The sequence below is a fragment of the Leopardus geoffroyi genome, chromosome C3, assembly GCF_018350155.1.
Source record: "Leopardus geoffroyi isolate Oge1 chromosome C3, O.geoffroyi_Oge1_pat1.0, whole genome shotgun sequence".
Classification (NCBI taxonomy): Eukaryota; Metazoa; Chordata; class Mammalia; order Carnivora; family Felidae; genus Leopardus; species Leopardus geoffroyi.
This window is the reverse complement of record NC_059338.1, coordinates 5592373-5618340: the sequence shown is the minus strand read 5'-3', so window position 1 is coordinate 5618340 and position 25968 is coordinate 5592373. Positions and strand designations below refer to the sequence as shown.

The window sequence follows — 25968 nt, the reverse complement described above, 5'->3', positions numbered from 1 at the left end:
AGAACAACCAGATCCAGCCAAGCTCCAGCAACTTTTATTCTCGTGGGTCAAGAACTGCCACCAGCGGGGCCGGGAGGAGGTGGGAGTTGGGGGATCAGCTGTCCGGTTCCGAGCCCAGGACCCGGGCTGCTGCCTGGCGTCCGCTCTCTATACAGTCGTTGACGGCAACCCCCTCATAGGAGGCTCCGGCCAGAGTCAAGGGCAGCCTCTGAGAAGCCAAGAATTGCGTAGCTGCCTCTGGAAAGAAAAGATGAAAGGACGGTTACAGCTGGGGGTCTGGTCTCCTTGCCCTCCTCAGCACACTCGCTCTCCCAACTCACCCAGTTTCTGCCAGTGGCCTAGTGTGTACTGGGGGATGCAGTTCTGGGGAGAGAAGAGGGGATACGGGGAAATTTTTGCTGCTGATGTCCAAGCCCAGGTAGACGGTGACAAATCCACCGCTTCCTGCCTTCGGTGGGAGTCGAGGAGCGTTTGCTCCACTCACCTTGTGTAGATGGACCAAGCAGTGGCTGGGTGGCTCTTTCAGTCCTAACTGGGTGGCAGCTGCTTCCTGGGCCTGTTGTTGGAGCAGCTCCGGAGATAAGACGGCGCCCCTGGCTTCCAGCGTCTGTAACCAGGACCCTCCCAGCATCACCTAGGGAGAGGATATGGCACTGAGCAGCCTGGCCTGGCCTGCGCTGGGCACGGAGGAGCCCTCTGGAAACCCCCGCTAAGCAAAGCTGTCGCTTCTCACAGTCACTCGGAGGCCGGGGGGGCTTCCATCCTGCTCAGGGAAAGCAACCGAGTCATACACAATTCCCAGGACGCCCGGGTCTTCTGAGGATGGCACCAAATGTCCGAATCCCTGGGGCGAGGAGGAGACCGGGTCAGGAAGGAGAGGTTCCGGTTGAGCCCGTGCCTCTCGTTCCGCTGTGTCACAGCTACCTGCACGGGCAGATGGGCTCCTCGGTACTGCAGGTTCACCACAGCCACAGACACCGCAGTGATGGCGCTCAGGGCCCGGGCCAGAGGCGCGGCCTCCGCAGGGAGCAGCTTGCCGAGCACTGGGGGGAGAGCAGGCGGAGGCCCGCGTCAGGAGGCCTTCCCACCAGTCTCGCCCACCCTCCCCGGGGTTAGACCCCCACAGGGATGACCAGTTCGGGGGGCACAGGATGGTCCCGTGGGTCCCGGAAGCTAAACTTTGCCTCACTCCCGCCGGGGAAGGGGACGGTGGCGACCTCGTTACCTGAAGCTGGAACAGCACTAATAACGTGGTCAGCATCCAGACTGCTGTCCCCTAGAGACACCTGACGGGATGAAAACATTTGAGGGACTGAGAGAATGGGAATGTTGCCCCACTTTCCCAGGCACCAAACGGGCAGGAGAGACTGAGTGCTGACCCAGGATGAAGAGACTGTGCGATCAGCACAGAACCCCCGCCCCCCCCCCCCCACCCCGTTACTCCAGGAAGCAGACCAGACAAGCCAGTGTGGCCTCTCTGGGATGTGTAATGGAGCTGGGCTGGCCCTTCCCCTATCTAAGCCACTTACAAGCACTACTTCTGTCTAGAGTTGGATCAAGCAGATCTCGGAGGAAGCTCTACAAATAAAGTCTAAGACCCTGGGGTGGCCCGTACTTAAACAGCATCTAGGAAAACCACGAATAACTAGTCTGGCCCACCCTGGCCTGGTTAAAACATAGAGGCAAAGATGGAAACTCTAATTAGACACACATTCCACACCAGGGGCCTCTCCTACCTTCCAGCGCCTGTCTGCCTGGAGGCTGAGCCCACAGACGGGCTGGCCTCTGAGAATACGGACTCCTCTACTAGTCAGGTGGGTGTTAAGGGCTTGGGGCAACGTTTCCAGCCCTCCTCGGAGGGACCACTGGCTCCAGCGCTCGGCTCGGGCCTGGCTAATGAGTGCGGAGTCTGGCTGCGGGCTCTGCCCTGCACAGGAGGAGGCAGGGAAGAATCATTAAAACAGCACCCTGGCTTCCAGTCCCTTACTCTGGCGGTCCTTAATATCTTCACCCCTTGAACCAATCCCCACTCACCTGCTCCCAGCAGCAGCCCCAGTAAAACGGAACGATGGGTTTGCTCGGCTTGGAAGAGACTGGGAAAGCAGGACCTAACGCTGAGCTCTCGGCTGTTGCCTGCAAACACTCCTCGGCAGAGGCTGTCCATGGCTAGGGACGCCACCTTAAGGGTGAGACCAGGATTGAGAGGCCAAGGAAGAAGCCGCACAGCCTACTTCCCGCTGGCCCTGCTAGGTAGGGAACAGGGGTGGGGTAGGGTTTCGGTTGGGGAGCAGTCCCGCTATAGCAAAACAATGGGAAGCAACGGAGGGCATCCACTCCCGACTGTTCTGAGGACTACTGGATGTGAAGAGAAGGGGGCGTCCCTAAGCCCTACAGAAGAGCCCCCCTAGGTGGCAGGTATGAGTGGAGGGCGCTGCAGCTGGTTAGGAGGGGAGGGGTTTCGGGGCCTCTGGGGCCACGTTACCTCGGGTCCAAGGCGGCGCTGGGCAAAACTGTGCACAGTCTCATCAGGGTCTTTGCCCCTGGGCGCGGTCAACTCCCTCAGCCCAGCCCAAAACAGAGGTTTGGAGAAGGGCGGTGAAGGGCGGAAGAGCCCCCTGCACTGAGGAAGGCATAGTCATTTCCATTCATCTGGCTCCTCTTGCCAGGAGTGCTGACAGTCGTGGAAGGGGTGAGAGCCAGGCGGGCAGGGGTGCAGTACGGAGGTGACGGCGTTACCTGAGGCCGGAGGGCAGCGCATGCAGGGCGCCACCTACGTACAGGAACCTGTTCTTGGCAGCTGGGTGGTCTCCCCGGACAGGCAACACTTCTGAGTCCAAGCCAAGCTCAGAAACCTGCTCTCCACACATCCTCAGGAAGAGGAGAAACTAAGGAAAGGACTGGCCCACCAATGCTCCCTCCCAAGCCTGTCCTCTAGTGAAGGGCCCTCCGCAAGCCCTCCTAGGGATTCCATAGCCTTCTCACCAGGAGCAGGGTCCGGGCCCCCAGGGCTCCCGCCGGCCGAATTCCTCGAGGTCCAAGTTCAAAGATAGCACCACCTGGCCCTCGGACTGAGCGGATCCAGCCTCCCAGACGCTCGCTGGCCTCCACCAGGACCACCTGGGGACAAGAGGGCGGCACGGCCTACATAGCCTCGGGGTAAATGGTCTGCAGGGGAAGAGGGCAGCGCACTCCCTTTTGCTGGAAACGGGAGGAGGGTATTAAAGCAGCCTCCCTCTGGCACGACGGGGCACTCACCTTGGGGGGACAGGGGGCCCGGCTCAGGTGGTAACTGGCGGCCAAGCCGCTGATGCCTCCTCCCAGCACGACCACGGTCCGGCCCATTAGGAAGCCTGGGCGTAGCCTGGGTAGGGGGCGCGGTGGGGGAGGGGGATCGGACAGGCTGACGGGGCTGCACCTGCTGTGCGGAAGCCCCCCAGGTTCCACGTTCCACCCCGGGTCCGGGCCACTGCTCCAGGGGAAACCCGCAGAGCCCGCGGACGGGGTGGGGCCGGTGAGGTCCCCGCCCAGGGCCCAGGACCCACCCGCGAGAGGGCCGAGGGAGCTGGAGGGAGAGGTCTCCGGGTTCCCCGGCCGGCGCCCGGCGTGGAGGCGGATAAGGACCCCGCCCGCGCTATCTGCCCGCGCAGGGTTCGTGGCGCCGTGAGGGGCCCCAGGCCCGCGGCTCGGGCGCCACCGCCCCGGCCACCCCCTTCCGGCCCTCCGACTCCGCGTCCACGCCCTCCCGCGTCCGGATTGGCGGGCCCTGGGAGGCCCCGGATCACGCCCACCAATGAGAGCACAGAGCCGGAGGTGGCTCCCCCCCCCCCCCGCCCGTGCCCCGCCCCGCGGAGGCCGGCCCTGCGTGAGGCTGCGGCGCCGGGCGGCGGTTAACTGCTTAGGTGCCAGTTGGAGAGGGCGGCCGGCCGGGCCCTGCCCTCCCCCGGGGCTGCGGCGGCGAGGGCTGGAGCCCGGTCAGCGGGCCCCGGCTCAGGCTTCCCAGGCCCGGCGACGGTGACAGCCCAGAGGCGGGGGGGATGGGAGAGAGGCGAGCGTTGGGTGCAGGGAGAGCGGACAGGGACACGGGCCGCTCCGTGGGGAGGCGGCTCCGTAAACAGCTCCTTGATGTTAGCAACAGCCCGGGCCTACGGGAGCCGGGGCCGCCCGGCAACGCGCCCCGTGTTTGTCAACAGGGGTCCTCGGGTGCCTCGCCCTCGAGGGGCAGCCCCGTTCCGGGCAGAAGACGGCGCCCTGAGCTTGCACTGGCTTCCCCGTAGCTTCACGAGTCGCAGGTGTGCCTTCCCTCTTTGCCCCCACATTGGCACCCGCGTGTCCGGGTCGGGCACCCCCACCTCCGCCCGAGAGCGCCCCCGTCTGTCCAGAGAAGGAACTGGGTCCCAGGGGGACTCCCGTTCCGCCGGTTCTCTTATCTGCCCCCTAAGCACAAATACAGAGAAGGACATCACTTTTTCTTAGTAAATTTATTCACAAAAAGTGAGGTTGTAGAGGGTCTGGGGGCTGTACACGGGCAGGGACCTGGGCAGCTCTGTACATGGGGCTGGGAGACGAGGGAGCCTCCAGGTGGAAGGGTACTTCTTAATAAAAAAAATAACGGGAGCTACAACCACCGCCTCCCCCCTCCCCGATTAAAAAGACACAAAAATAGACGTCTCTGAGGTAAATGGGGAGCCTGGGGCTTAAGGGTGTTGAAAGGGCGTCACAGGTGCCAGGGCGTAAAGGGGGTGTCACAGGCACCGGGGTGGCTCCTGCATCAGTTGGTAGAACAGCACGTAGCCCTCACTGGACGCCACCTGGTTTTCACTGACAGGGGAGACACTGGGAGGAGGGGAGAGGGGACGGGGCTTGTGACCGCTCCTGGGTCTTCCCTCCTCCCCGCAAGATCAACCTGGGGCATCTAGGAAGAGCACCCTGCCCTTCTGGGGCTTCACATGGGGGACAGGGGAGCGGCGCTGGGGATGGGGCAGGAATGGGGGGGGGGGCGGGTCTCACCGAGAATCATTGTAGACGTGCCAGCCAGTCTGGCACCGGCACAGGGCCGTGTAGTGGCCGTAGTGGACGCTGCCCGAATGGTTGCAAAGGGCATACAGCTGATAGATGGGGCTTCCTGTAGGGTGAGAGTCGACCACATTCCAGGGCCAGAGCTGGGCCCACTCCCGCCCGCTCTCCCTCCCCTTCAGAGGAGCTCTTCAGGACCTTCCCTTCCGGACTTACCGGCTTTGTCACTGGCAAAGTCCCCTAGGCTCAGTCGCTGCAGCGGGAAGTCTACACCTACTGAACTTTTCTTGATGGAGCCTCGGGAGGCAGAGAATCGATTAAGATCTAAGCCCTGGTTAAGGAGCATGTGCATCGGGGGTGGGGTGGGGTGGCAGAGGGCATTTGAAGGGGACTGAATGCTGTCCACTCCCCTCCGGGAGCAGGGCAGGAAAAGGCGGAGTGGCAGGCTTTTCCTAAGGAAAACTCAATTGCCAAACGGCCAGCCTCGGCAGACATGGAAAATGAGGGGGGCCAACCGGATGGGACAAATAAGAATTCGAAGATTAGGATACGGAGCACGAGGATTCGGGGGAATCTCTGTACTGTCAACTTTTTGGTGCTTCGTGTTTTCTGCCGACATCGATCACACACCTGCATGAATGTCAAATAACGTCGTGTTAACGTGCTCCGCCCCTCAGCCGGCTTTTCTGACACCTTAACTCACAAATTTACCACGCTTCCCATTACTCCCTTCTCCTCGGGGCCACTCCCCTGTGCCCTAGGATTCCTAGGCCGTATCTGAGAGCCCAACACAAACCCAGACATACAGATATCATGCCCGTATCAAAGCATCGTGCGACCCCTTTTACTCAGATGGGCCCCCTCCACAGGCCTCCCACCCTTACTGTATCCCTTGTGGCACCCCACATACTGGAGCATTCTCTGACTCCAGCTCTTCTTCCTTGGTGAAAAGGTTGAAACAATCCCGCAGAGATACCTTGCCCCCGGCAAATCCTTTCTGGGGGGGGGGGAAACAGGAATGAAAGGTCAGCAGGTTCTGGATTTGCTTCTCCAACTCGTCTCCATCAATCCAGGCTTCAGTGCTTCTCCAGACACCCACAGGGTTCCCTCCCACGCTCTGGGGGTGGGCAGGGACGGGTCGCAGAACCCATGTCCCATCCAACCCTGGAATCCTCCAGACTCCCACCTTGGGGATGGGCAGGGACAGGTCACAAAAAACCTCGAAGGTCGTGGAGCGATACCCACAGGCCTGGCACTTGAGACAACTTTTCAACTGGCCCACAAACAGGTCTAGACAGAAGCGAAGAGGCGGGACAGTCATTCTGGGATGCCAGAGGTGCTCCCTTGGCCCCTCCTCTCTTCCCACCCCTCTTCCTGACCCTTCTTTTCCTAACCCCCTCGCCCCTCGTTCTCCGCATTTTCACCCTCTAGTCTCGCTCCCACACCCCTTCATGGTATCAGTCTTTCTCCCAAGCCTGCACCCCGCCCCCACGCTGATTTGCCCGCGTGGCTTTGCCCGGTTCCGTACCCACAATCTTGCTGTCTTCTCGCTCCAGGTACCGCTTCCACATTAGGTTGGCTCGGTCATCATCACTACCACAGGTCAAGGGAAGCGAGGAGCACCCATGAGACGGCGGGGACGCCGGGGCCCCCCAACACCACGGAAACGACTCACGCAGCCCTGCACCCCACCCACCCCCAGCTCCTTCTCTGCATTTCAAAGAAGCGTCAAAGGAGTAGGTCAAGGGAGTAACGCTTCAGAAGGCTCAGCCGGCTTTCCGGGGAAATCCAAGGTGAGGGAAAAGAAGGGAATAAGGAAGGACAGGGAAAGAGCAGCTGTCTTCACCTGGCTTGAAACTCTTTAGGTCCCTCGTTGTAAATTATCCCCTCTGCCTCAACCCAGGGCCATCCCAGCACTGCCCTCTGCCTCCAGCCGTACCCTTGGCCTCCCTCCCTCCTCCGACCTCTTCGCTGCCTCTCCAACAGCTTCGGGGCTAAGCGGTTCCCTGGACCCTACATCCTCCATCCGGACTAGCCCAGTTCTGTGTGGGGTGAAGGCTGCCAAGCGTGTACGGGAAGGTGAAGGAGGGAGAGGGACCTCACCTCAGCTCTGGTTCTTCTAGCAGAGCCCCCCCGCGGCGGGGCTGAGAGGCAGCTGCACCACTGGCCAAGATCGGTGCAGCCCGGCGGCCGCGTCGGTTGATTTCGAGGTGCAGCCGCTCCATGAGGAGCTTCAGGAACTCTTGGGCATCCTGCTGGCTGCGGCCAGAAACAGGGTGTGGGCCACCGACCCCCACCTGGTCCCCAGACACGACCCCCCGCCCGCGCGTCGCTCCCCACTTCTCGGATGAAGGACATCCGAGGGCCCCGAACAACGCTGCCAGGGTCCCTGCTCGGCCCAGAGAGGAGCCTCCTCCCCTCCGGCTCTCCCACCTGTATCCAGAGAAGGAGGGAACGTATTTCTGGAAGACAGCTCGGAATCGGGTGGGATTCACAGCTTCACAGGAGTCAGGATGCCACAGGGCACCGATCACATCCGCAAAGGCTGTCGGGGCAGGCGTGGGGAGACCAAGGTTAGCGACTAGAAGAGGCGGGCCAGGGGCGGCTCAGAGGGCGGAGAACCACCTCTAGGGAAGCAGGCAGCGGGAAAAACAGATGGCCAGATGCAACGCCACGACTGGCAGGCGGACCCAGAGGTCGGGGAGAGGACCCGGAAAGGGGGAAGCAAGAGGTGTTGCCCTACCTTCAGTGAGCTCTTGCGCTCGACCCCCTCCAGGCACCTCTTGCCGGAAGTCCCTCCGCAGACAGAAGTCCCGAAGAGGCCGAGTGCTGCTCAAACACTGTAGCACTGCATTCAGGAAGCACTGGGAGGCGCGAGAGACACGGCCATCATTGCTGCAGACCACTGACCTGACGCCTAGAAGGGCTTCAGTGCGCTCCTTCCCCACCGCCCCCAGGTCGGCCCCCCGCCAGCCCCACCCCGCACCATTTCTCATTCCCGTTAGGGAGGAAGGACAGGAGGCTGGCTCTCACCGTGTTCCCCAGGTTTCGCAGGCCAACGTGACCAGAGCCCAGGAGCAGTGTGTGATGAGCCTGGAAGGTCAGAGTGGAGTCAGCGGTTTCCCATCTCTCCCGCCCAGCACTCCGACCTTTCAACAGCATGCCGCCCACCGCTTCCCCACCCCTGCACTGCACCCCCAAGCTCCACCCTCTTTCCCCCACCGGGTACTGGGGGCTCCCCTACCTCACTGGCCATGAGCATGTAAGCCCATCACAGCTGAGCGCAGCATGGACTCGGCCAGGGCCGTCCCACCTGCTCCCCACTTACTCGCCTGCCCAGCTGGCCGGCGCTGCAGCTCCTGGGGCAGCTCCCCAAGCACGGGCATGGCTGCCCAGCCGCTCCCCATGCCCACCTTGCTTCCCCCAAGGCTTCCCCCACTCCCGCCCCCCCAGGGCCCCTTCCTGAGCCCTCTCCTGATGGATACAACTGCAGTCAACCTAGCTCACTTAGCTTGGGAAATGGACAACCACCCTAACTCAGATGCTCTGAGCCCGCCTCTCTTCAGCTCCAGAGATTAATTAGGCCCAGGCAGCATCCTAGGAGAGAAGGGGAAGCAAGGGAGAGTAAGGGCCCGGGGACCGGGGATGCGGAGAAGAATTCCAAATGGTTGGGTTAATTCTCTGGGGACTGAAATGGCACACCGTGCTGGGGACTCACAGACAACCCCGCAAAAAAGGTCTGCGAGGCTCGAGGGTACTCAAGTAAGGGAGAGGAGAGTCCCAGCTGCTGCAATGAGGGACTGGGAAAGGAACTCGGGGAAAAGAGGGAAAGGAAAGCCACCTGATGGCAAGAAAGCTGGAGGCACAGAGGAGCACGGGCACAGAAGGCCACGGGTGCCGGACAAGTCCTCACCATTTTGTCATCGGAGTAGAAAGACTCAGAGGGCCGGGCCGATATGACGTTAAAGGAGCCATGGGAAGTAGGGGGCTCCGTCCGTATACTGAGCAAGGTTGGGGGACCGGGAAAGCCCCCGAGGCGGCGGAGAGAAGCGCTGCGTCTCAAAGCCGGTGGCTCAGGCCGGAGCGCCAGGCGGCTCAGCGCAGCCCCGAGCTCCCCAGCGCCACGGTGCCCTCCCAGGGCAATCCCCATAGGCCGCAAGTCCCCACTGCTCACAGACTTGGAACGGGCTAGGTTGGTCCTGGAAGGGAGAGGCAGAGCCACGGTGGTCGGGGGTGGTGAGCCAGGCAGGGGAACTCCATGATCTGCCCGAAGGGGTCCTCTGGGACGAGGGCCTGAGGTCCGACCCCGTCCCAGCTCCAGTTTCTTGAGCCGTTCCTCAGGGGGCCCCGGCCGGGGAGGCAGAGGTCTTAACATGGGGTTCGGCCCAGGGGCTGGGTTTCGGCGCTCCTTGCTTCGGGCCCGTGGGGCAAATGGTAGCTTGGATCCCACTCGGGGCTGGACATTAACAGGTGGCTCTCGGGTCCGGCCCAGGCGGTGCTCAGAGGCCTGGGGCATTGTGGACACCACAGGCTGGACCTGGGAGGAGAAGAGAGGGTCAGTCTTTGCATGTGGAGGGAGGTGGGAACCTAGGTTACCACACTAGCTTCTACATACTCCACAGGCAGGAACCCCGTCTGCCATGTCAGTCACTGTATCCCCAGCACCTCGCATCGCATTGGGCACAAAGTAAATACTCAGTATCCGTCGAGTAAGTGAATGAATGACAGCAGCCCCCCGCGTTGGCTCTTTCTGTATTCCTCGTCCCCTTCCTGCAGAACACAGCTTGACTGAAAAGCCAAGGGTAGTCTCGATCTCGGCGGTCTTTATGATCTAAACGCTCATGACGAGGGCCCCCATACCCGGCTAGTCAACGGGAGGTGCCCTGGGTCACTTAGAACCTCTGGACAAACGAGGGTGTGGATGTAAGGAAAACAGCCCCAAAGACAGCGTCCCACCCTCAAACCCCTGCCTGCCCTCCGGGCTGCACTGAAGCGGACTAAACGGGTGCCTTGCGAATCACTCCCTCCCCCACCTCGGAGCTGCAACGAGGTGTTGGGGCTCGGGGGCAGTGGCGGGGAGGGAGGTCGAACAAGACCCTCATCTCCGCACCTCTCCCACCACGGCAGGGCTTCAGCCGGGTCCGCCCCCCTCGAGGGCAGAAAGGCCGAGGCCGCTGATTGGCTACGGGGTCCGGCGGCGTAGTCCCTGCGGTCCACGGATGCTGTCCCTCCAGCCCGGATCCCCCAGGCCTGCTGGGCCCCCCGCGCCCTGCCTTTGTGGAGGGCGTCCTTTCGGGTCTGGAGCGGTCTTCCCGCGGCCCTCCCCCCCACGCCATAGCGCCCCGGCCCGTACCTGTCCCCCGGTGAGGCGACGGGGGAGGCCAGCCGGGGCCAAGCCCCAGCTCAGGGCCACCCCCTACTACCCCCGTGCAGCCCCCCCGAGGGCCGGGCTGCAGCTTTAGCTGCAGCTGTTGCCCAGATCTCTCCCGCCGCAGGGGCCGCCGCCATCTTTGTTGGTCCCGCCCGGCCACCGGCCACCGGCTTCACCGCCTCTCACGGCGCCTGCGCACCCACACTCGGAATCCACCCACCTCCTTCCTCGGCGCTTGCGTGAACCCGCCCCCTTGGCTCTGCCGCCGACACCATGGAAACGCCGCCAACTTTAGGACCGCCGGTTCCCAGATCTGCTTTGAATGGTTTTTAAACCGTCTCTCCAAAGCAAGTCCCTGCAGCCATAGGGTCCTGTGACCATAGGGATGAAGATCCGAGGGTCGTAGTATGGCCCCCAGGCTTGCAGACAGATCCTTGCCGGGGAGCCCGGGTGCCAGTGTGGGAAGCTGCGATGCTTGGGTCCGGCCCGCAGACCGGTGGAGAAGCATCCAGCACTCCACACAGGGATGGGAAGATCCCTGGAGGGCGGGGAACGCTGGTCCTGCAAAACCATTCCTCAAGCATCTTGCAGACCAAAGCAGTAGGCACCCCGCTAAAGGACACCAGCAGATCTCTGCAAGCAGATCTCAGCAGGAGGGAGAGCAGTCAAGATTTCCTTTCATTTCCCAGCTCCTCACCACAGCACCCCCCATCTTCCCCTCCCTCCACACTAAGGTCGTTGTACATGTGCCTTGGGTCTCAGCCGGCTCACCGTCTCTTCACAGTCACCAAAGAGAACCACGGGTCATCAGAGGAAGCAGCTTTTATTGAGGAGTTATCTCCAGAGACCAAAAAGACTATGCACCCACTTTCCAGCCTGCTTCCCATCCTTCCTGGATCTCACATTGTTCCACCTGGGGAAGGGATATGAATTGCCTTGGTTTTCCAAAGCCCCCGTCTTTCCCCTCCCTGTGTAGCCTTAGAAATTCAGTGGCGATTGTGTTATTTTTTTCAGCAATGCCTGATGCGGCTACTTAGTAACAATTATGGGTGGAGGGGCTTGGGGGGGGGGGGGAAGCAGGTGGATGAGTAGGAGTGAGGCACAGAAACAGGAACAGAACATAGCCCGTCAAAGGTCCCTCTGTCCTGCCTCAGTGGCTTGATCCTTCATTGGTTGCCTTTCTCTTTATGCTGAATCACGCCCTTCTGAATCAGATCGGGGATTTCCACTGCCAGCCATGGACCCAGCTGCAACACAAGGGAGACCCTGTGAGATTACTACCACCGAGTCAGTGCCTCTTGTCCCATCAGAAGCTCCTTCCTAGACAGATTTTTATGAGCGTGCCCACGGAAAACACTGTTATTCCCTGTTTACTCTCAGTTACTTTTCTTACATTGCTCAGTGCCTAATTCCTCTCCCTCCCCTAATATGCCAAATATCCCAAACTTACCCCCAGAGCCATGAGATGAGCTAGTCCAAACTTGGGCACGTTCCTGGCCCACAAAGGCTTAAAGTGATCAGTCAGGCATATTTTGCCACCCCTATGAGAGGGACAGGAGGAAGAAGGTGTTGACATGCAAGGTTTACCATAAAGCATAGCAGCCTCTTGGAAGCACAAGATGATAGCCAGTGATCAGAATTAGGCCCAAGGTTAGCTGAGTACTTTGCCCAGGTGCGGTAGAGGGGAGCCTGGAGGACAATTGTTGTCTCCCAGAGGTCTTCCCTAAGGCCTCTTAGACCTTTTCCCATCTCCTTTGGAGTCCTACCTGTACATCTTTGCTGTTTTTCCATCCAGTTCAGGGACTGCAATTTCTGGAGCAGTAGTGGGGTATGTGATAGGAATCTGGAGGAAATATAAGGCCTTAATGACACAAGCTTCGGGATAGAAAGGAACTAATCTAATCACACGTATCTCTTGGTTGAACTGAAATGTGCGACAAACCCCCCAAGCAGCATGCCGACGCAGGGATGCTGGACATGGAGAGGAGTAGCTGTCCTCTATGCTTGCTCCAATCCTTAGCGTTTCCCTCCCATTTTGAAAGTTTTCTCTGGTTCCTCCAAGAAAGGGTAGCTTGTTAACAGCCACCTAATCCCTCCCCTTCCACTAACTTCCATAGTTCCCATTCCATCAGACTTACGTCAAACTCAATGTCAAACTCATATTTGAGCAGGTCATGGATGTACCAGCATTTTCCAAACCACCTGTAACAAAGACCAAGCCTCAGTCCAATCTGCCCATTCTTCTCATGCTCAAATAACATCTTCTTGGCTTAGGTGATCAGCCTGGGAGACTCATGGGATGGGAACCGGGGCACTCTGGAACTGTGGGCGGGAGACAGCTAACAGGAGGCAGGGAAGGCCTGGCAGTGGGCTTTGGGACATTAAAGTGCTCAAGCCACGTAAGATTCCCACCCCCCCAAACGACCAAGAGGGTCTGCCTACCGAGTCCCTTCCTTGTTGGACTCCAGTCGGAACCAATCATTGTCGGCATTCTTGTTGTTCTCCACGTACTAAAAGCAGAGAATGAGGTCTTTGAGGAGGGAGTTGAGGCCAAGGGCAGTCCTCTTCCCTCAACAGAAAAGTGTGTGGTTACTTTCTTAGTGTGTACCCAACTTTTTTTTTTTTTAAAGCTCGTTTATTTTGAGAGAGCACGCACACAAGTGGGGGAGGAGGAGAGATAAAGGCAGAGAGAGAGAGAGAGAGAGAGAGAGAGAGAGAGAGAATCCCAAGCAGGCTCCTCGCCAACAGCGCAGAGCCTGACTCGGACTGCATCCCATGAATCGTGAGATCGTGACCTGAGTCAGAAGCTTAACCAACTGAACCACCCAGGTGCCCCTGTAAGTTGAAATTTTTACTTTCCCTTCACAGGCACCTCAAACTCAGCATTTCCCCCTGGTCCTTCAGACCATTTCTTCACTGCACCAATTTCGATGACCGCATTCACTCAGTCATGCAAACCAAACCCTGGGAATCATCCTTGACCTTCCCTCTCCTCTCCTCTCCCCAGACCTTCACGATGTCCTGCTGATTTTACCCTTTGAAGGTTCTTCAAATCTATCTCTTCTCTCTATCCTAACTATACCTATCCAGTTTAGATCATCACCTTTCTTTCGCCTGGATTAATGACAGCCTCCTAAATTTGCTTCCTCCCTTCAATCTCCTCTCTTTCAATTCCATTTTCCTCTCCACTGCCATTGTGATTGACCTAACCCCAATCTGACCATGCTATCCCTCAGCTTAAAATACTGTAAAGGTATCGCAGTGCCTACAACAGAAATTTCAAGAGCTCAAGCCGATCCCTCAAGCCTTGTCTACCATTCCCCGCCATCCACTTGATGCTTCAGCAACTCTGAACTGCTTCCATTTCTATGTTTCTTCATAGGCATCGTGCCCTTTCTAGCTTCTATGCTTTTGCTCGTGCTGTTTCTTTTCCCGTCAACATCTTTCTCTTATCCTCATGTTGATCAGATTAACTTATGTTTACCCTTTCAGGCTCAGCTCAAGCACTGCCTCTTCAAGGAAGCCCTCCCGGACAAGACCCAAGCTGGATTAGGTATCTCACCTTCTGCTCTCAAAACATCCCAGCAATCTTTCCCTCCCCCTCTGCCGCCCCTTAACGAATTGTAATGATTTGTTTCTATCCATCTCAGCAGGCTCCAGCTTATTCGGCTTTGGATCCCGTTCCTAGGTGCTAGGTGTACAATAAATGTGGTGGTTTTTTTTTTTTTTTTTTTTAAGCGAATAACGTGCTGCTGCCCTTTGAAACAGAGGCCACGGCAAGGAAGACAAACTTTCTTCCTTTTCCACAGAAGAGAGATGAGCCGGGAAGATAGCTCATTCCTGACTGTGAGCTTCACTCCTCAACTCTTGGCAACTAACGCCTGAATTTTCAGCCTTAGCCTGTGCCTCCCTCAGGAAGAGTGAAGGAAGGAGCAGAGCGATGAGCCAGGGACTTGGAGCCCCAGGAATCCCTTTTGACTGCCTCCCCTCCATCCAGGAGGGGGACACCTTTTGACTGCCTCCCCTCCATCCAGGAGGGACACGTCACCTTCCGGGGAGGCGTATCCCTAAGACAACTGCTGCTTTGGCCCCGCCTGGGCTCCCAAAATGAGTTTCCTTTGCCCCCTCCCCACCATACCTTCCTAAGCCCCCCCAGCCCCACAATCGTCCAGTTTCTCTGAATTTGGGACTTAAACTTTATAACCGGAAGCGGCTTCCACACGGAGCGTATTCTCAAGGACACCCGATTACCCGCAACCCTTCGGCGACGCGGTCGGCCGCAGAAGCACAACTAACCCGGATAAGAGACTGATATTCCTCTTTGAGTCGCTGCACCCACAACTCACGATCTCGAGGTCCGGCGTTCGTCTTCAGCACCGGGATCTCAGACACCACACGCCGGGTAGCCTCGTCCGCCATCTTGGACGAGGGCGCCAGAGAAACGCGGAAGTGGTACTGCCTGCAGTTTACACTTAGGGGGCCGCCATCTTTACTGTGGGAAGATGGGCTGTTGGGCTGCCTTCGGACTTCTTTGAGTGCGGTCTTTATTTTCTTGTAACGAAGACAAATTTGTCACCTGGTCACTTGCTTGTGGGTGCAACGGAAAAAAGAGAACGTAACGGATTGCTTCTTAATATGGTACCTATTATTTAAAAAACCCGCAGATTGCTCAAAGGGTGACTTCCGCTCATGCTCAGAGAAGGAGTTTCAGAAAACTCGGCCGCCTTCCCAAACTTGGGAGAGTTGTTAGAATTTCAGGCTGGTGTAGGCACTGTGCGGGGCACTGTCTTCCTGAAACGCGCTGTTCACGTGTTTGGATAAGCTTCCTTAGCTTCCATGTAGTTCGGTTCAGGTAGCAGGAGCAAAGCAGTCATCCAACAGAAGGATATTGAACTCGTGATAATGATTGGAAACCATGGGGAATCAAAGTGTACACACCCTGAAGAATTAATTCCTGAAGAATTAACACAATCGAATTAGAGAATTCTTAATAAGTGCCCAAGCAGTTTAAAGATCGCAGGAGGGGCGCCTGGGTGGCGCAGTCGGTTAAGCGTCCGACTTCAGCCAGGTCACGATCTCGCGGTCTGGGTGTTCGAGCCCCGCGTCAGGCTCTGGGCTGATGGCTCAGAGCCTGGAGCCTGTTTCCGATTCTGTGTCTCCCTCTCTCTCTGCCCCTCCCCCGTTCATGCTCTCTCTCTCTCTGTCCCAAAAATAAATAAACGTTGAAAAAAAAAATTTAAAGATCGCAGGAAAACTTGCCTTAGTCTAGCCTAGACATTTTTCGATCTGGATTTAAATCACCCAGGAAGGATTCTGGTGCATGGCACACGGTAGGTATCTGGTCATACTTTTGCAGAATTTTGTATCTTCCTGTTGGTTTTTCAACCCAAACACAATTTTGGCTTTAATTTATATATCGTGTTTACTCCCTTAATCAGCCTGTGGCAGTAATTTTGAATCAGATTCGTCAAATTCTATCGTCCATTTACAAAGTTATATCTTAATTATCAGCATGCTATATCTTCATTTCTAATGGCTGTAACTTCCAGTACAATGTTGAATAAAAGTTTTGAGGGCATACATCCCTGTCTTGTTGTGATTTTAGGAGGAAAAGCGTTGGCTTTTTTCATTATGATGTTAGCTGTAAGCTCTTCATAGATGGCCCTTTATGAGGTTAAGAAAGTTCCCTTCTATTGTGGTGTTGAGGGTTTTTTATCATGAATGGATGTTGGGTTTTTTCTAAATGCTTTTTTTTTGTATGTGTTCATTAGGATAATAATGTGGTTTTTGTCTTTTATTAGCATGCCATATATTTCTTTCTTTAAAAAAAAAAACATTACATATTGGATAAAGCTAAGGCAAAGCCTTGCAATACTTTACTAGCAGCCTCTCTTCTCTGGGAAGTAAAGATTTATTCCCTTTTGGGTGTAGGCACTGTGGAGTGGTACAGATTACAGAGATTAGGAATGAGGCTTTGCAATTTAATTGTCATATGACTTTGGTGATGGGGTGAGGGGACGATGGGGAAATGTAGGTTAAACGGTGAAAACTTTCTAATAAAAAGAATAAATTCCAAGGATCTAATGTACAGCATGATAACTATAGTTGATGATATGGTATCGTATATTTATTTGAAAGTTGTTGAGAGTAGATCTTAAGCATTCCCACTACACACACATACACATACACACACGCACACACACAAAGAATTAACTATGTGAGTCAACTATGTGAAGCATGTGTTCATTATCTTGATCTTGGTAATCATTCCACAATGTATATGTATTTAAATTTTTTTTTCAACGTTTATTTATTTTTGGGACAGAGAGAGACAGAGCATGAACGGGGGAGGGGCAGAGAGAGAGGGAGACACAGAATCGGAAACAGGCTCCAGGCTCCGAGCCATCAGCCCAGAGCCCGACGCGGGGCTCGAACTCCCGGACCGCGAGATCGTGACCTGGCTGAAGTCGGACGCTTAACCGACTGCGCCACCCAGGCGCCCCTGTATATGTATTTATAATCATCATGTGTATATGTTTATGATAGATATACATGCATGTATATCAAATCAGCACTTTAAATATATACAAAAATATTTGTTAGTTACTCCTCAATACAGTCGGGGGGAAAAGATTTTGGAGAGTAATTGTGCAAACAGTATTTTCTCACGTGCAAAAGGAGGATGGTAGGGTGCCTGGGTGGCTCAGTTAAGCCCGCAACTCTTGATTTCAGCTCAGGTCACAACCTTGCAGTTTGTGAGATTGAGCCCTGCATCCCAGCTCCTGCTGAGAGGAGCCTGCTTGGGATTCTCTCTTTCCTCTCTCTGCCCCATTCTCAGTCTCTCAAACAAATAAACTGAAAAAAAAAAAAGTTTTATTGGTTGTTGTTGTTGTTTTTACAGCTCTGTTGCTATGTTTTATTAAGTATTTATTTATTTATTTTTGAGAGAGAGAGAGAGAGAGAGAGAGAGAGAGAAAACACACACACACAAGCAGGGGAGGGGCAGAGAGAGAGACACAGAATTTGAAGCAGAGCCCGACAAGGGGCTCAAACTCATGAACTGTGAGATCATGACTTGAGCCACAGTCAGATGCTTAACCAACTGAGCCATCCAGGTGCCCCTGAAGAAAAAATGTTTTAAAAGGAGGATAGTAATGCTTATAGGGTTGTAACTATAAATGCAATGTCTCTTTGTTCATTCATTCATTCATTCATTCACATAATAGGCTTTCAGGATGAAATTCAGATTAAATATATAGCAGTAATTTTCAAACCTTCTGTAGTAGCAGAGCCAAATTTACGAACAAAATCTTGAGTTGGAATCTCAAAATACAAAAACGATCAATGCAGACCTGCCCTCTCTCAACTGCAGCCAGACCTCTAGTCCTTAGAATACTTCCCCTATGTTAAGGACTCATCACACTTTGTTAATTGTTTAATTGTCTTAAAAGACTGGAAGTTCAAGGTAGGGACTGTGTGTCTATCTGGTTCGTTGCTGTATTTCTAAAATGTAATAATGTACCGCAGTGCCTGTCACAAAGTAGGTGCTCAATCAGTATTTTTAAAAATAAATGAAAATCTGGGACATCTGGCTGGCTAAGTCAGAAGAGCACGTGACTCTTGATCTTGGGGTTATAAGTTTGAGTCCCATGTTGGGTGTAGAGATTTCTTAATAAATAAATATTTAAAAAATAAATAAAATGAATGAAAATCTTAGTGGGTAAGGTAAGCACTAAAAAAGCTGTCTTTTAAAATCTGAATCTTGGGGCGCCTGGGGGGCGCAGTCGGTTAAGCGTCCGACTTCAGCCAGGTCACGATCTCGCGGTCTGGGAGTTCGAGCCCCGCGTCAGGCTCTGGGCTGATGGCTCAGAGCCTGGAGCCTGTTTCCGATTCTGTGTCTCCCTCTCTCTCTGCCCCTCCCCCGTTCATGCTCTGTCTCTCTCTGTCCCCCCAAAAATAAATAAACGTTGAAAAATAAATAAATAAATAAATAAAATCTGAATCTTATTTTTGTTTAATTGTGTTGGAGAATTACCTTATTAGACCATTTAGTAAAAAGCAGAGTTCATAATGTGTATGAAAGTACAAAGAGCCATCCCTATTGTAGGCATAGTTGCAACTCTGTAGGGTATATTTACTTTTGTGAAATATTTATTTTTAAATTATGGACTTAAGCTCATTCTTGCTTTGTGTAATTCTGATAAGTGATGAAAAGCTAGGACCTAGAAAACTGAGAGAAGACTATGTAGGCCTGAACTTCTTTTTTTCAAAGGAAGAACTCATTCATGAGCAAATGTTTATGGAGTCCCTATTACCTCCAGGCACTGGAAATGCAGTCATGTACAAGGCAGGCAGAGTCCTTGTCCTCATGGAAATGACCCTAAAACAGCTATAAAAAAGAATTGATCAGGATTGATTGGATAATTCAAGTCTAGAAAATTCACTGATGTGAGACCTTTATTTTGATGGGATAGTACAGTTGGGTATATAGGGGAGGCCCCGAAAGTAGTTGAAAGTCCCATTGTCCGCCATCATAGGAAAAGGTAGCTCCTGGACAGAAGGAGAAATAGACCACGGATTAGAGAAGAAATTGAAAGTTTTCCCTGCTCTGGTCTTTATGGGGTTGGTCCAGACTCCAATATGCTGGAAGACACCTCAAAATGGTGAAGGGAATGCTGGCTCTATTAGAGGGAGGGAGCCACCCTAAAGAGGATACGTGCAGATGGGCAGCCAATTTTGGAAATTTTTCTGTTATTGCCTAGCAAAGAATTATCATAAATTATAACATTGTCTCCGTTATGCCGTGGGAAAAATCAGGTCCACACTTAGAAGCACTTGGTAAAGAGAACCACAACAACTAACGTTTATATAGTGCTTACTATGTGCTAGGCACTGTCCTAAGCATTTTGCAAAATCAACTCCCTTACATCTGGCCACAACCTCAAGGCAGGTACTCTCGTTGTCCTCATTTACATCGGAAGAAAGTGAGGCACAGTCAGGCTCCAGGAAAGAAAGCCCTGGGGCGCCTGGGTGGCTCAGTCAGTCCTACTCTTAATTTCAGCTCAGGTCATGATCTCACGGTTTGTAAAATCGAGCCCCGAGTTAGGCTTTGTGCTGACAGTGCAGAGCCTGCTTGGAGTTCTCTCTCTCCGGAAGATCTGGGGGCGCCAGAGGATCTGGTTAACAGAGATGAAAAGACCTCTTTTCATTGGGGAGGAGAAACTAACATGCAGACAATTACCATCAAAAAAAGTCTCTGTTCCCCAGGTGGACAAAGTACTGTCTAAGCGCCAATGCCTGAGAGAACAGGGTAAGGCTGATGGCCTTTGAACCCCAACTCTTAGGATGAATCCCCTGGATGTGCAGGCGAGGAGAGAGCAGGGGAGGTATGGCGTTCTAGGCAGACCGAGAGCACAAGTGAGGCAGGAAGCCACGAGGAAAGATCATTATTTATCATGGAAGGGGGAGAATGCTCGTAGGAACCATTAATGTTATATTAATTCTATGCGATATGCTATATGAAAATAGTTATGAGACAAACATCAGAGCACAAAATTTTATATACCTGGAGTTCAAAAATATTTGCTTTTGAATAGCTAATCCATGCACCTGCTCAGAATTCAAAAGGTACAAAAGGATGTAGAGTCAAACGTTAAGTCTCCCTCTTAACCTCATTCCTTGGCAGCTTAGTTCCCTTCTCTAGGGGCCCTCTCCTCCAGCTAGTTATATATATTATTATATTATATATTATAATAATATATAATATAATAATATAATATACAATAATTAATAGAATGCATATACAACTATCTCATTTTTCTTTTCCTTCTCTCTCCCCCTCTTCCTTTTTAGGAAATACCCCCCATGGTAGGAATTCGCCATAACTTCTCCAACCAGACCCTCATGGAGAGATATTTAGATTGTGTTCAGTTTTTTGCTGTTGCAAACAGTGCTGCAATTAATAGCCTGGTCTATCCACCATTTTGTACATGTGCAATAAATACTCATATATGGAACTGCTGCCTCCAAAGATGTGTGCATTTTAAGTTTTGCTGAATATTGCCAAATTACCGTCCAGAAAGATTAAAGCAATTTGTAGTACCGTTAGCAATAAATGAAACAACAAGGTCTCCCCCGCCCCCCACCCCCAAACAGGTCATGGTTAACAAAAGAGCTGTTTTTGCTAATTCCGTGATTGAAATGGAATCTCAGAACAATTTTAATGTCCATCTACCTCTTTTATGAAGCGTAAGGCTGATTTTTTTTTCTTTTTTTAAAGGAAGCTCTGTGTCCAATGTGGGGCTTGAACTCAGGATCTTGAGATCAAGGGTCACATGCTCTGTCAACTGAGCCAGCCAGGCGCCGTTAGCTAAATGTCTTCTGATATGCTTAGCGTTCATTTGTATTTCCTTTTTCGTCTTCTGTGAATCCTTATAGCCTTTGCCTCTTTTAAATTACCATTCATTTTTTTTCGTAGTGATTTATGTGAAGGCTTATTGTTTTCTTTCTTTCCTTTTTCATATGAAAGCAATTAGACATTTGTGATGAGTTATAAATAATTTTCCCAGTTTACTGTCAGTCTTTGCTGTTCTTTTTTTTTTTTTTTTAATTTTTTTTTTCAACGTTTATTTATTTTTGGGACAGAGAGAGACAGAGCATGAACGGGGGAGGGACAGAGAGAGAGGGAGACACAGAATCGGAAACAGGCTCCAGGCTCTGAGCCATCAGCCCAGAGCCCGACGCGGGGCTCGAACTCACGGACCGCGAGATCGTGACCTGGCTGAAGTCAGACGCTTAACCGACTGCGCCACCCAGGCGCCCCTCTTTGCTGTTCTTAACAGCATTTTTAACCATTTAGAAAATGTTCATGCATGAGGTGGAGTGTACCAGTCTTTTTGCTTATATGGCTTCTGGTCTGTCGCTACAAGAGTCTAGATTATTTTATAAAAACAACACCCAGGGTGGGAATGCAAGCTGGTGCATCACTCTGGAAAACAGTATGGAGGTTCCTCAAAAAACCAAATAGAACTACCCTATGACCCAGCCATTGCATTACTAGGTATTTATCCAAGGGATACAGGTGTGCTGTTTCAAAGGGACACATGCACCCCCATGTTTATAGCAGCACTATCGACAATAGCCAAAGTATGGAAAGAGCCCAAATGCCCATCGATGGATGAATGGATAAAGGAGATGTGGTATATCTATACAATGGAGTATTACTTGGCAGTCAAAAAGAACAAAATCTTGCCATTTGGAACTATGTGGATGGAACTAGAGGGTATTATGCTAAGCGAAATTAGTCAGAGAAAGACAAATATCCTATGACTTCACTCATAGGAGGACTTTAAGAGACACAACAGACGAACATAAGGGAAGGGAAACAAAAAGAATATAAAAACAGGGAGGGGGACAAAACAGAAGAGACTCATAAATATGGAGAACAACCTGAGGGTTACGGGAGGGGTGGTGGGAGGGGGGATGGGCTAAATGGGGAAGGGGCACTAAGGAATCTACTCCTGAAATCATTGTTGCACTAGACGCTAACTGATTTGGATGTAAATTTAAAAAAATAAAAAATTAAATAAAAAAAATATATGTATGCAAAAAAACCCACAAAAAACAAAAAGCCAGGGCACCCAGCTGGCTCAGTCTACAGAGCGCGCAAGTCTTGATCTCAGGGTCATGAGTTCAAGCCCCACGCTGGGTGTAGAGCTTACTTAAAAAACAACAACAAAAAGATTATCCTGTGTTTTCCTCTACTACTTTCTTTCCTAACGTGAAAATGGCTTTGTTCGTTGTAGCTTATTTAAACAATACAGAAAAGTGAAATTAATTCAAAATCCTACCCCAGGAGATTAAAAACTTTTATTATTTTGAGTATATGTCCTTCCCGACATTCTGCACGCACACTTTCTTTCTTCTACTTTCTTTGGGTTTAATTTACTTCTAGGTTTTTGAGATAACACGAGGCTCACCCATCGTCAGCTTTTCTTTTTTCCTAATATATGCATTTAGTATACATTTCCTTGGTAAAGCATAGCTTCAGCCCCATCCTGTAAATTTTGGCATGTACTATTTTTATTATCATTCAGTTCAAATTATCCTCTAACTCCAATTATAATTGGGTGTTTTTTTCCAAGATTTCATTTTTGTTCATTTATTTATTTTGAGACAGAGACAGACAGAGAGTGCAGGGGAGGGGCAGAGAGAGAAGGAGAGAGAATCCCAAGCAGGCTCCGCGCCGTCAGTGAAGAGCCCGATGGAGCTCAATGCCAAGAACCGCGAGATCAACACCTGAGCTGAGATGAGAAGTCGGATGCTTAACCGAAGCTATTTCCTAATTTGTAAAACAGAATTTATAGTTACCTTGTTACTGATTTCTAGCTTACCTGCAATGACAGCAAGAAACATGCTGTGTATACGTTCAATCCATTGAAATTTGTTCTACAGCCCAATACCGTCGTTTTTTTAAATGTTCCAACTGCAGGGCACCTGGGTGGCTCAGTCGGTTGAGCGTCTGACTTCAGCTCACATCACGATCTCATGTGTGACTTCGGCTCAGGTCATGATCTCACAGCTGGTGAGTTCAAGCCCGGCATCGGGCTCACCGCTGTCAGCATGGAGCCTGCTTCTGCTCCTCTGTCCCCCGTTCTCTCTCTGCCCCTCCCCTGCTTATGCTCTCTCTCTCTCTCTCTCTCTCTCTCCCAAATAGACATTAAAAATAATAGTAATAAAATGTCCCAAGTGTGCTTCAAAATAATTTGTAATTTGCAGTCGTTAGGTATAGTGGACTATACGTGCTTGCTGAATTCCATTTGATCCTCATATTATTTAAGTTTTTTTCTGCCTTTACTGATTTTTTTTGGCGGGGGGGGGTCTACTGATTCTGAAAGAGATACTCTCTATCAGTTTAGCTTTGCTGTTTACAGTGAGGTGAGTTCAGTCTCCTCTTATGACTATAAATTCGTCTATTTTTTCCTTATAGCTCTGTTGCTGTACGTAATTTGAGACTGTTATTAAATATATACAAATTTACAGCTTCCTGGTAAGTTGGAGTTATTGATATGAATGCCCTTCTTTATTTCTAGTAATGCTTTTTGCCTTGAAGTCTACTATATCTACTTCACATAATTTTCTTTTCGGTTTATGTTTGCGTGGTATGCCTTTTTCCGTTCTTTTTTTTTTTTAATTTTTTTTAACGTTTATTTATTTTTGAGACAGAGAGAGACAGAGTATGAACAGGGGAGGGGCAGAGAGAGAGGGAGACACAGAATCTGAAATAGGCTCCAGGCTCTGAGCTGTCAGCACAGAGCCCGACGCGGGGCTCGAACTCATGGACTGTGAGATCATGACCTGAGCCAAAGTCGGACGCTTAACCGACTGAGCCACCCAGGTGCCCCATCCGTTCTTTTACTTCAGCATTGTTGTGCCCTTAAGTGTAGATAGCTTCTAGTATTTTACATTAATTAGGATTGGATATTCATCTATATGGGATTGATTTGGATGAAGGGTATGCGGTGTGGACCCAACATTTTCCCCCTAGGTGTTGATTCAGTTGCACCAACACCACTCATTAAATAACGCATATTCTTGGGGCGCCTGGATGTCTCAGTTGGTGAAGCATCCAACTCTTGATTTCGGCTCAGGTCATGATGTCCTGGTTCATGAGCTCGAGCCCCGCATCAGGCTCTGTGCTGACAGCTGCAGAGCCTGCTTGGGATTCTCTGTCTCCCTCTCTCTCTGCCCCTACCCCGCTCGCTCTCTGTCTCTGTCTCTCTCAAAACAAATAAACATTTTAAAAAGTAATTAATGAATTCAATAATGCAAACCTTTATCAATACAAAATTTCTACATGTATTTGGGTCTCTTTTCATTTCTATTCTGTTCCATAGAGTTGTTCACACACAGGACATCACCCACAGCTTTAATTATTGTCGCTTTATAATATTTTTTCTTTTTTTTTTTTTTAAGATTTTAATTGTATTATTTTTTAATGTTTATTTATTTATTTTGAGAGAGTGTTAAAGGGGGAAGGGCAGAGAGAGAGAGGGAGACAGAGGATCTGACAGCGGAGATCCTGATGTGAAGCTCAAACCCATGAACTGTGAGATCATGACCTGAGCTGAAGTCAGACACTTAACCCACTGAGCCCCCCAGGGGCCCCTAGCTTTTTATTTTAAAGTAATCTCTACGTCCAGTGTGGGGCTCACACTTACAACCCCGAGATCAAGAGTCACATGCTCTATGGACTGAGCTGGCCAGGAGCCCCTATAATACATTTTTCAATCTGGCTGGGCCAGCTTCTCTTTGTTACTTTTCCAGGATTTTCCTTTCAATCCTCTTTTATTTCTCCATGTAAACTTAAAATAAGCCTGTTTAATTTTAAAAACTCCTGCCAATATTTTTCTACAGATCATATTAAATTTATAGACAACTTTGGAAAAGTGACATCATTATATATTCTCTCTATCCAAGAACATGATGTTACTTTCCATTTGTTCAAGTTTTCTTTTATGTGGGTAGCATTTTAAAATTCATACAGATCTTGCACATTCTTGTTAAGGTTATTCCTAGGCATTTTATCTGTTTTGTTGCTATGGAGTCTTTTCTTTAATTACATCTTTAACTTAGTGTTTATATATATAAAGGATATTTATTTTTACATGTTGCTTTCCTCCCACTTTACTAAATTCTACTATTATTTGCTGTAATTTTAAAGTTGATTCTCATGAGTGATCTAGGTAAATAAGATATCTTCTGTAATAATGCTAATTATATTATTATTTTAACGGTATGGAAATGTATATAAATAGCTAAAGCTTGGAACATGAAGAAATGATGTAAAATGAGGAGTGAGGAAAATTCTTTATGTTAGTTATAAATTCATTAATGATCAACTAAAACAGTATTTTAGGATCCTTGGCATTTTAAATGACAGGATCCTTAGCATTTTAAATGAGTTCAGCCCCTGGACACATGGTATTCTAGAAATCAGAAGTATTATGTAAGTGAAATTTTGTCCCCTTTACATAATCTGAAGAACTCACAATACAGCAAATGTCCACATTTTCAAAGGGTGAAATTCTAGATGGTGAATTCTGGAAACTGAAAAACAGATGATTGATTCTAAGTAAAATTCTAGAACGTGTATTAAAAAATGGCTTATCAAAACCACAATGAGATATCACCTCACACCTGTCAGAATGACTAACCTTAACAACTCTGGGAACAACAGATGTTGGCGAGGATGCAGAGAACGAGGAACACTTCTCTCTGCTGGTGGGAACGCAAACTGGTGCAGCCACTCTGGAAAACAGTGTGGAGGTTCCTCAAAAAATTAAAAATAGAACAACCGTACGACCCAGCGACTGCACTGCTAGGTATTTGTCCAAAGGCTACAAGAGTGCTGATTCAAAGGGGCACATGCATCCCAATGTTAAAGCAGCACTGTCAACAATAGCGAAAGGATGGAGAGACCCAAATGTCCATCAAGGATATGGACATGATGAATGGATAAAGAAGATGTGGGATATATATATATATTAAAGATATATATATATATCTACACATATACCTACATA

General features: G+C 51.1%; 3 protein-coding genes across 14 annotated transcripts; all 3 read right to left on the bottom strand.

Moving 5' to 3' along the window:
* Positions 1-18: 18 nt before the first annotated feature.
* PPOX (protoporphyrinogen oxidase) lies at positions 19-3726 on the bottom strand. 8 transcript variants are annotated; one of them, XM_045455279.1, is made up of 13 exons: positions 3543-3659; positions 3256-3361; positions 2983-3117; positions 2737-2885; positions 2483-2615; positions 2035-2179; positions 1737-1927; positions 1226-1286; positions 925-1043; positions 734-844; positions 485-634; positions 321-363; positions 19-237 (listed from the first exon to the last, which is right to left on the bottom strand). In XM_045455279.1, the coding sequence occupies exons 2-13, from the start codon at positions 3340-3342 to the stop codon at positions 95-97; spliced, it is 1467 nt and encodes a 488-aa protein (XP_045311235.1). In that variant the 5' UTR covers positions 3343-3361; positions 3543-3659; the 3' UTR covers positions 19-94. The 8 variants fall into 8 exon arrangements, with proteins under 8 accessions (XP_045311235.1, XP_045311242.1, XP_045311239.1 ...); XM_045455286.1 differs by having other exon boundaries at positions 2737-2852; positions 3543-3618; XM_045455283.1 differs by lacking the exon at positions 3256-3361 and having other exon boundaries at positions 3543-3726.
* Positions 3727-4459: 733 nt separating this feature from the next.
* On the bottom strand, positions 4460-10582 carry USP21 (ubiquitin specific peptidase 21). 5 transcript variants are annotated; one of them, XM_045455274.1, is made up of 13 exons: positions 10367-10582; positions 8927-9550; positions 8047-8106; positions 7757-7877; positions 7447-7558; positions 7117-7272; positions 6542-6606; positions 6200-6303; positions 5924-6010; positions 5565-5643; positions 5230-5337; positions 5008-5122; positions 4460-4833 (listed from the first exon to the last, which is right to left on the bottom strand). In XM_045455274.1, the coding sequence occupies exons 2-13, from the start codon at positions 9527-9529 to the stop codon at positions 4743-4745; spliced, it is 1701 nt and encodes a 566-aa protein (XP_045311230.1). In that variant the 5' UTR covers positions 9530-9550; positions 10367-10582; the 3' UTR covers positions 4460-4742. The 5 variants fall into 5 exon arrangements, with proteins under 5 accessions (XP_045311230.1, XP_045311229.1, XP_045311231.1 ...); XM_045455273.1 differs by having other exon boundaries at positions 8855-9550; positions 10367-10574; XM_045455275.1 differs by having other exon boundaries at positions 9188-9550; positions 10367-10572.
* A 609-nt stretch (positions 10583-11191) lies between these two features.
* On the bottom strand, positions 11192-15340 carry UFC1 (ubiquitin-fold modifier conjugating enzyme 1). The gene is made up of 6 exons (XM_045455277.1): positions 14681-15340; positions 12827-12894; positions 12523-12586; positions 12151-12227; positions 11835-11925; positions 11192-11631 (listed from the first exon to the last, which is right to left on the bottom strand). Exons 1-6 carry the CDS (start codon positions 14801-14803, stop codon positions 11551-11553), a joined length of 504 nt encoding a protein of 167 aa, XP_045311233.1. The 5' UTR covers positions 14804-15340; the 3' UTR covers positions 11192-11550.
* Between the last annotated feature and the right edge of the window lie 10628 nt (positions 15341-25968).

Excerpts from the sequence above, each read along its gene's own strand:
- PPOX (XM_045455279.1), bottom strand. The coding sequence starts at position 3,342 with ATGGGCCGGACCGTGGTCGTGCTGGGAGGAGGCATCAGCGGCTTGGCC. Across the intron at positions 1,928-2,034 it reads GGGGCTGCTGCTGGGAGCAG|GGCAGAGCCCGCAGCCAGAC; the intron begins GTGAGTGGGGAT and ends CCTCCTGTGCAG. Across the intron at positions 1,044-1,225 it reads TAGTGCTGTTCCAGCTTCAG|TGCTCGGCAAGCTGCTCCCT; the intron begins GTAACGAGGTCG and ends CTCTCCCCCCAG.
- UFC1 (XM_045455277.1), bottom strand. The coding sequence starts at position 14,803 with ATGGCGGACGAGGCTACCCGGCGTGTGGTGTCTGAGATCCCGGTGCTG. Across the intron at positions 12,895-14,680 it reads AATATCAGTCTCTTATCCGG|TACGTGGAGAACAACAAGAA; the intron begins GTTAGTTGTGCT and ends CTCTGCTTTTAG. Across the intron at positions 11,926-12,150 it reads AAAACAGCAAAGATGTACAG|GGGTGGCAAAATATGCCTGA; the intron begins GTAGGACTCCAA and ends TCCCTCTCATAG.
- USP21 (XM_045455272.1), bottom strand. The coding sequence starts at position 9,529 with ATGCCCCAGGCCTCTGAGCACCGCCTGGGCCGGACCCGAGAGCCACCT. Across the intron at positions 6,607-7,116 it reads CTAGAAGAACCAGAGCTGAG|TGATGATGACCGAGCCAACC; the intron begins GTGAGGTCCCTC and ends GACCTGTGGTAG. Across the intron at positions 4,834-5,007 it reads CACGTCTACAATGATTCTCG|TGTCTCCCCTGTCAGTGAAA; the intron begins GTGAGACCCGCC and ends CCCTCCTCCCAG.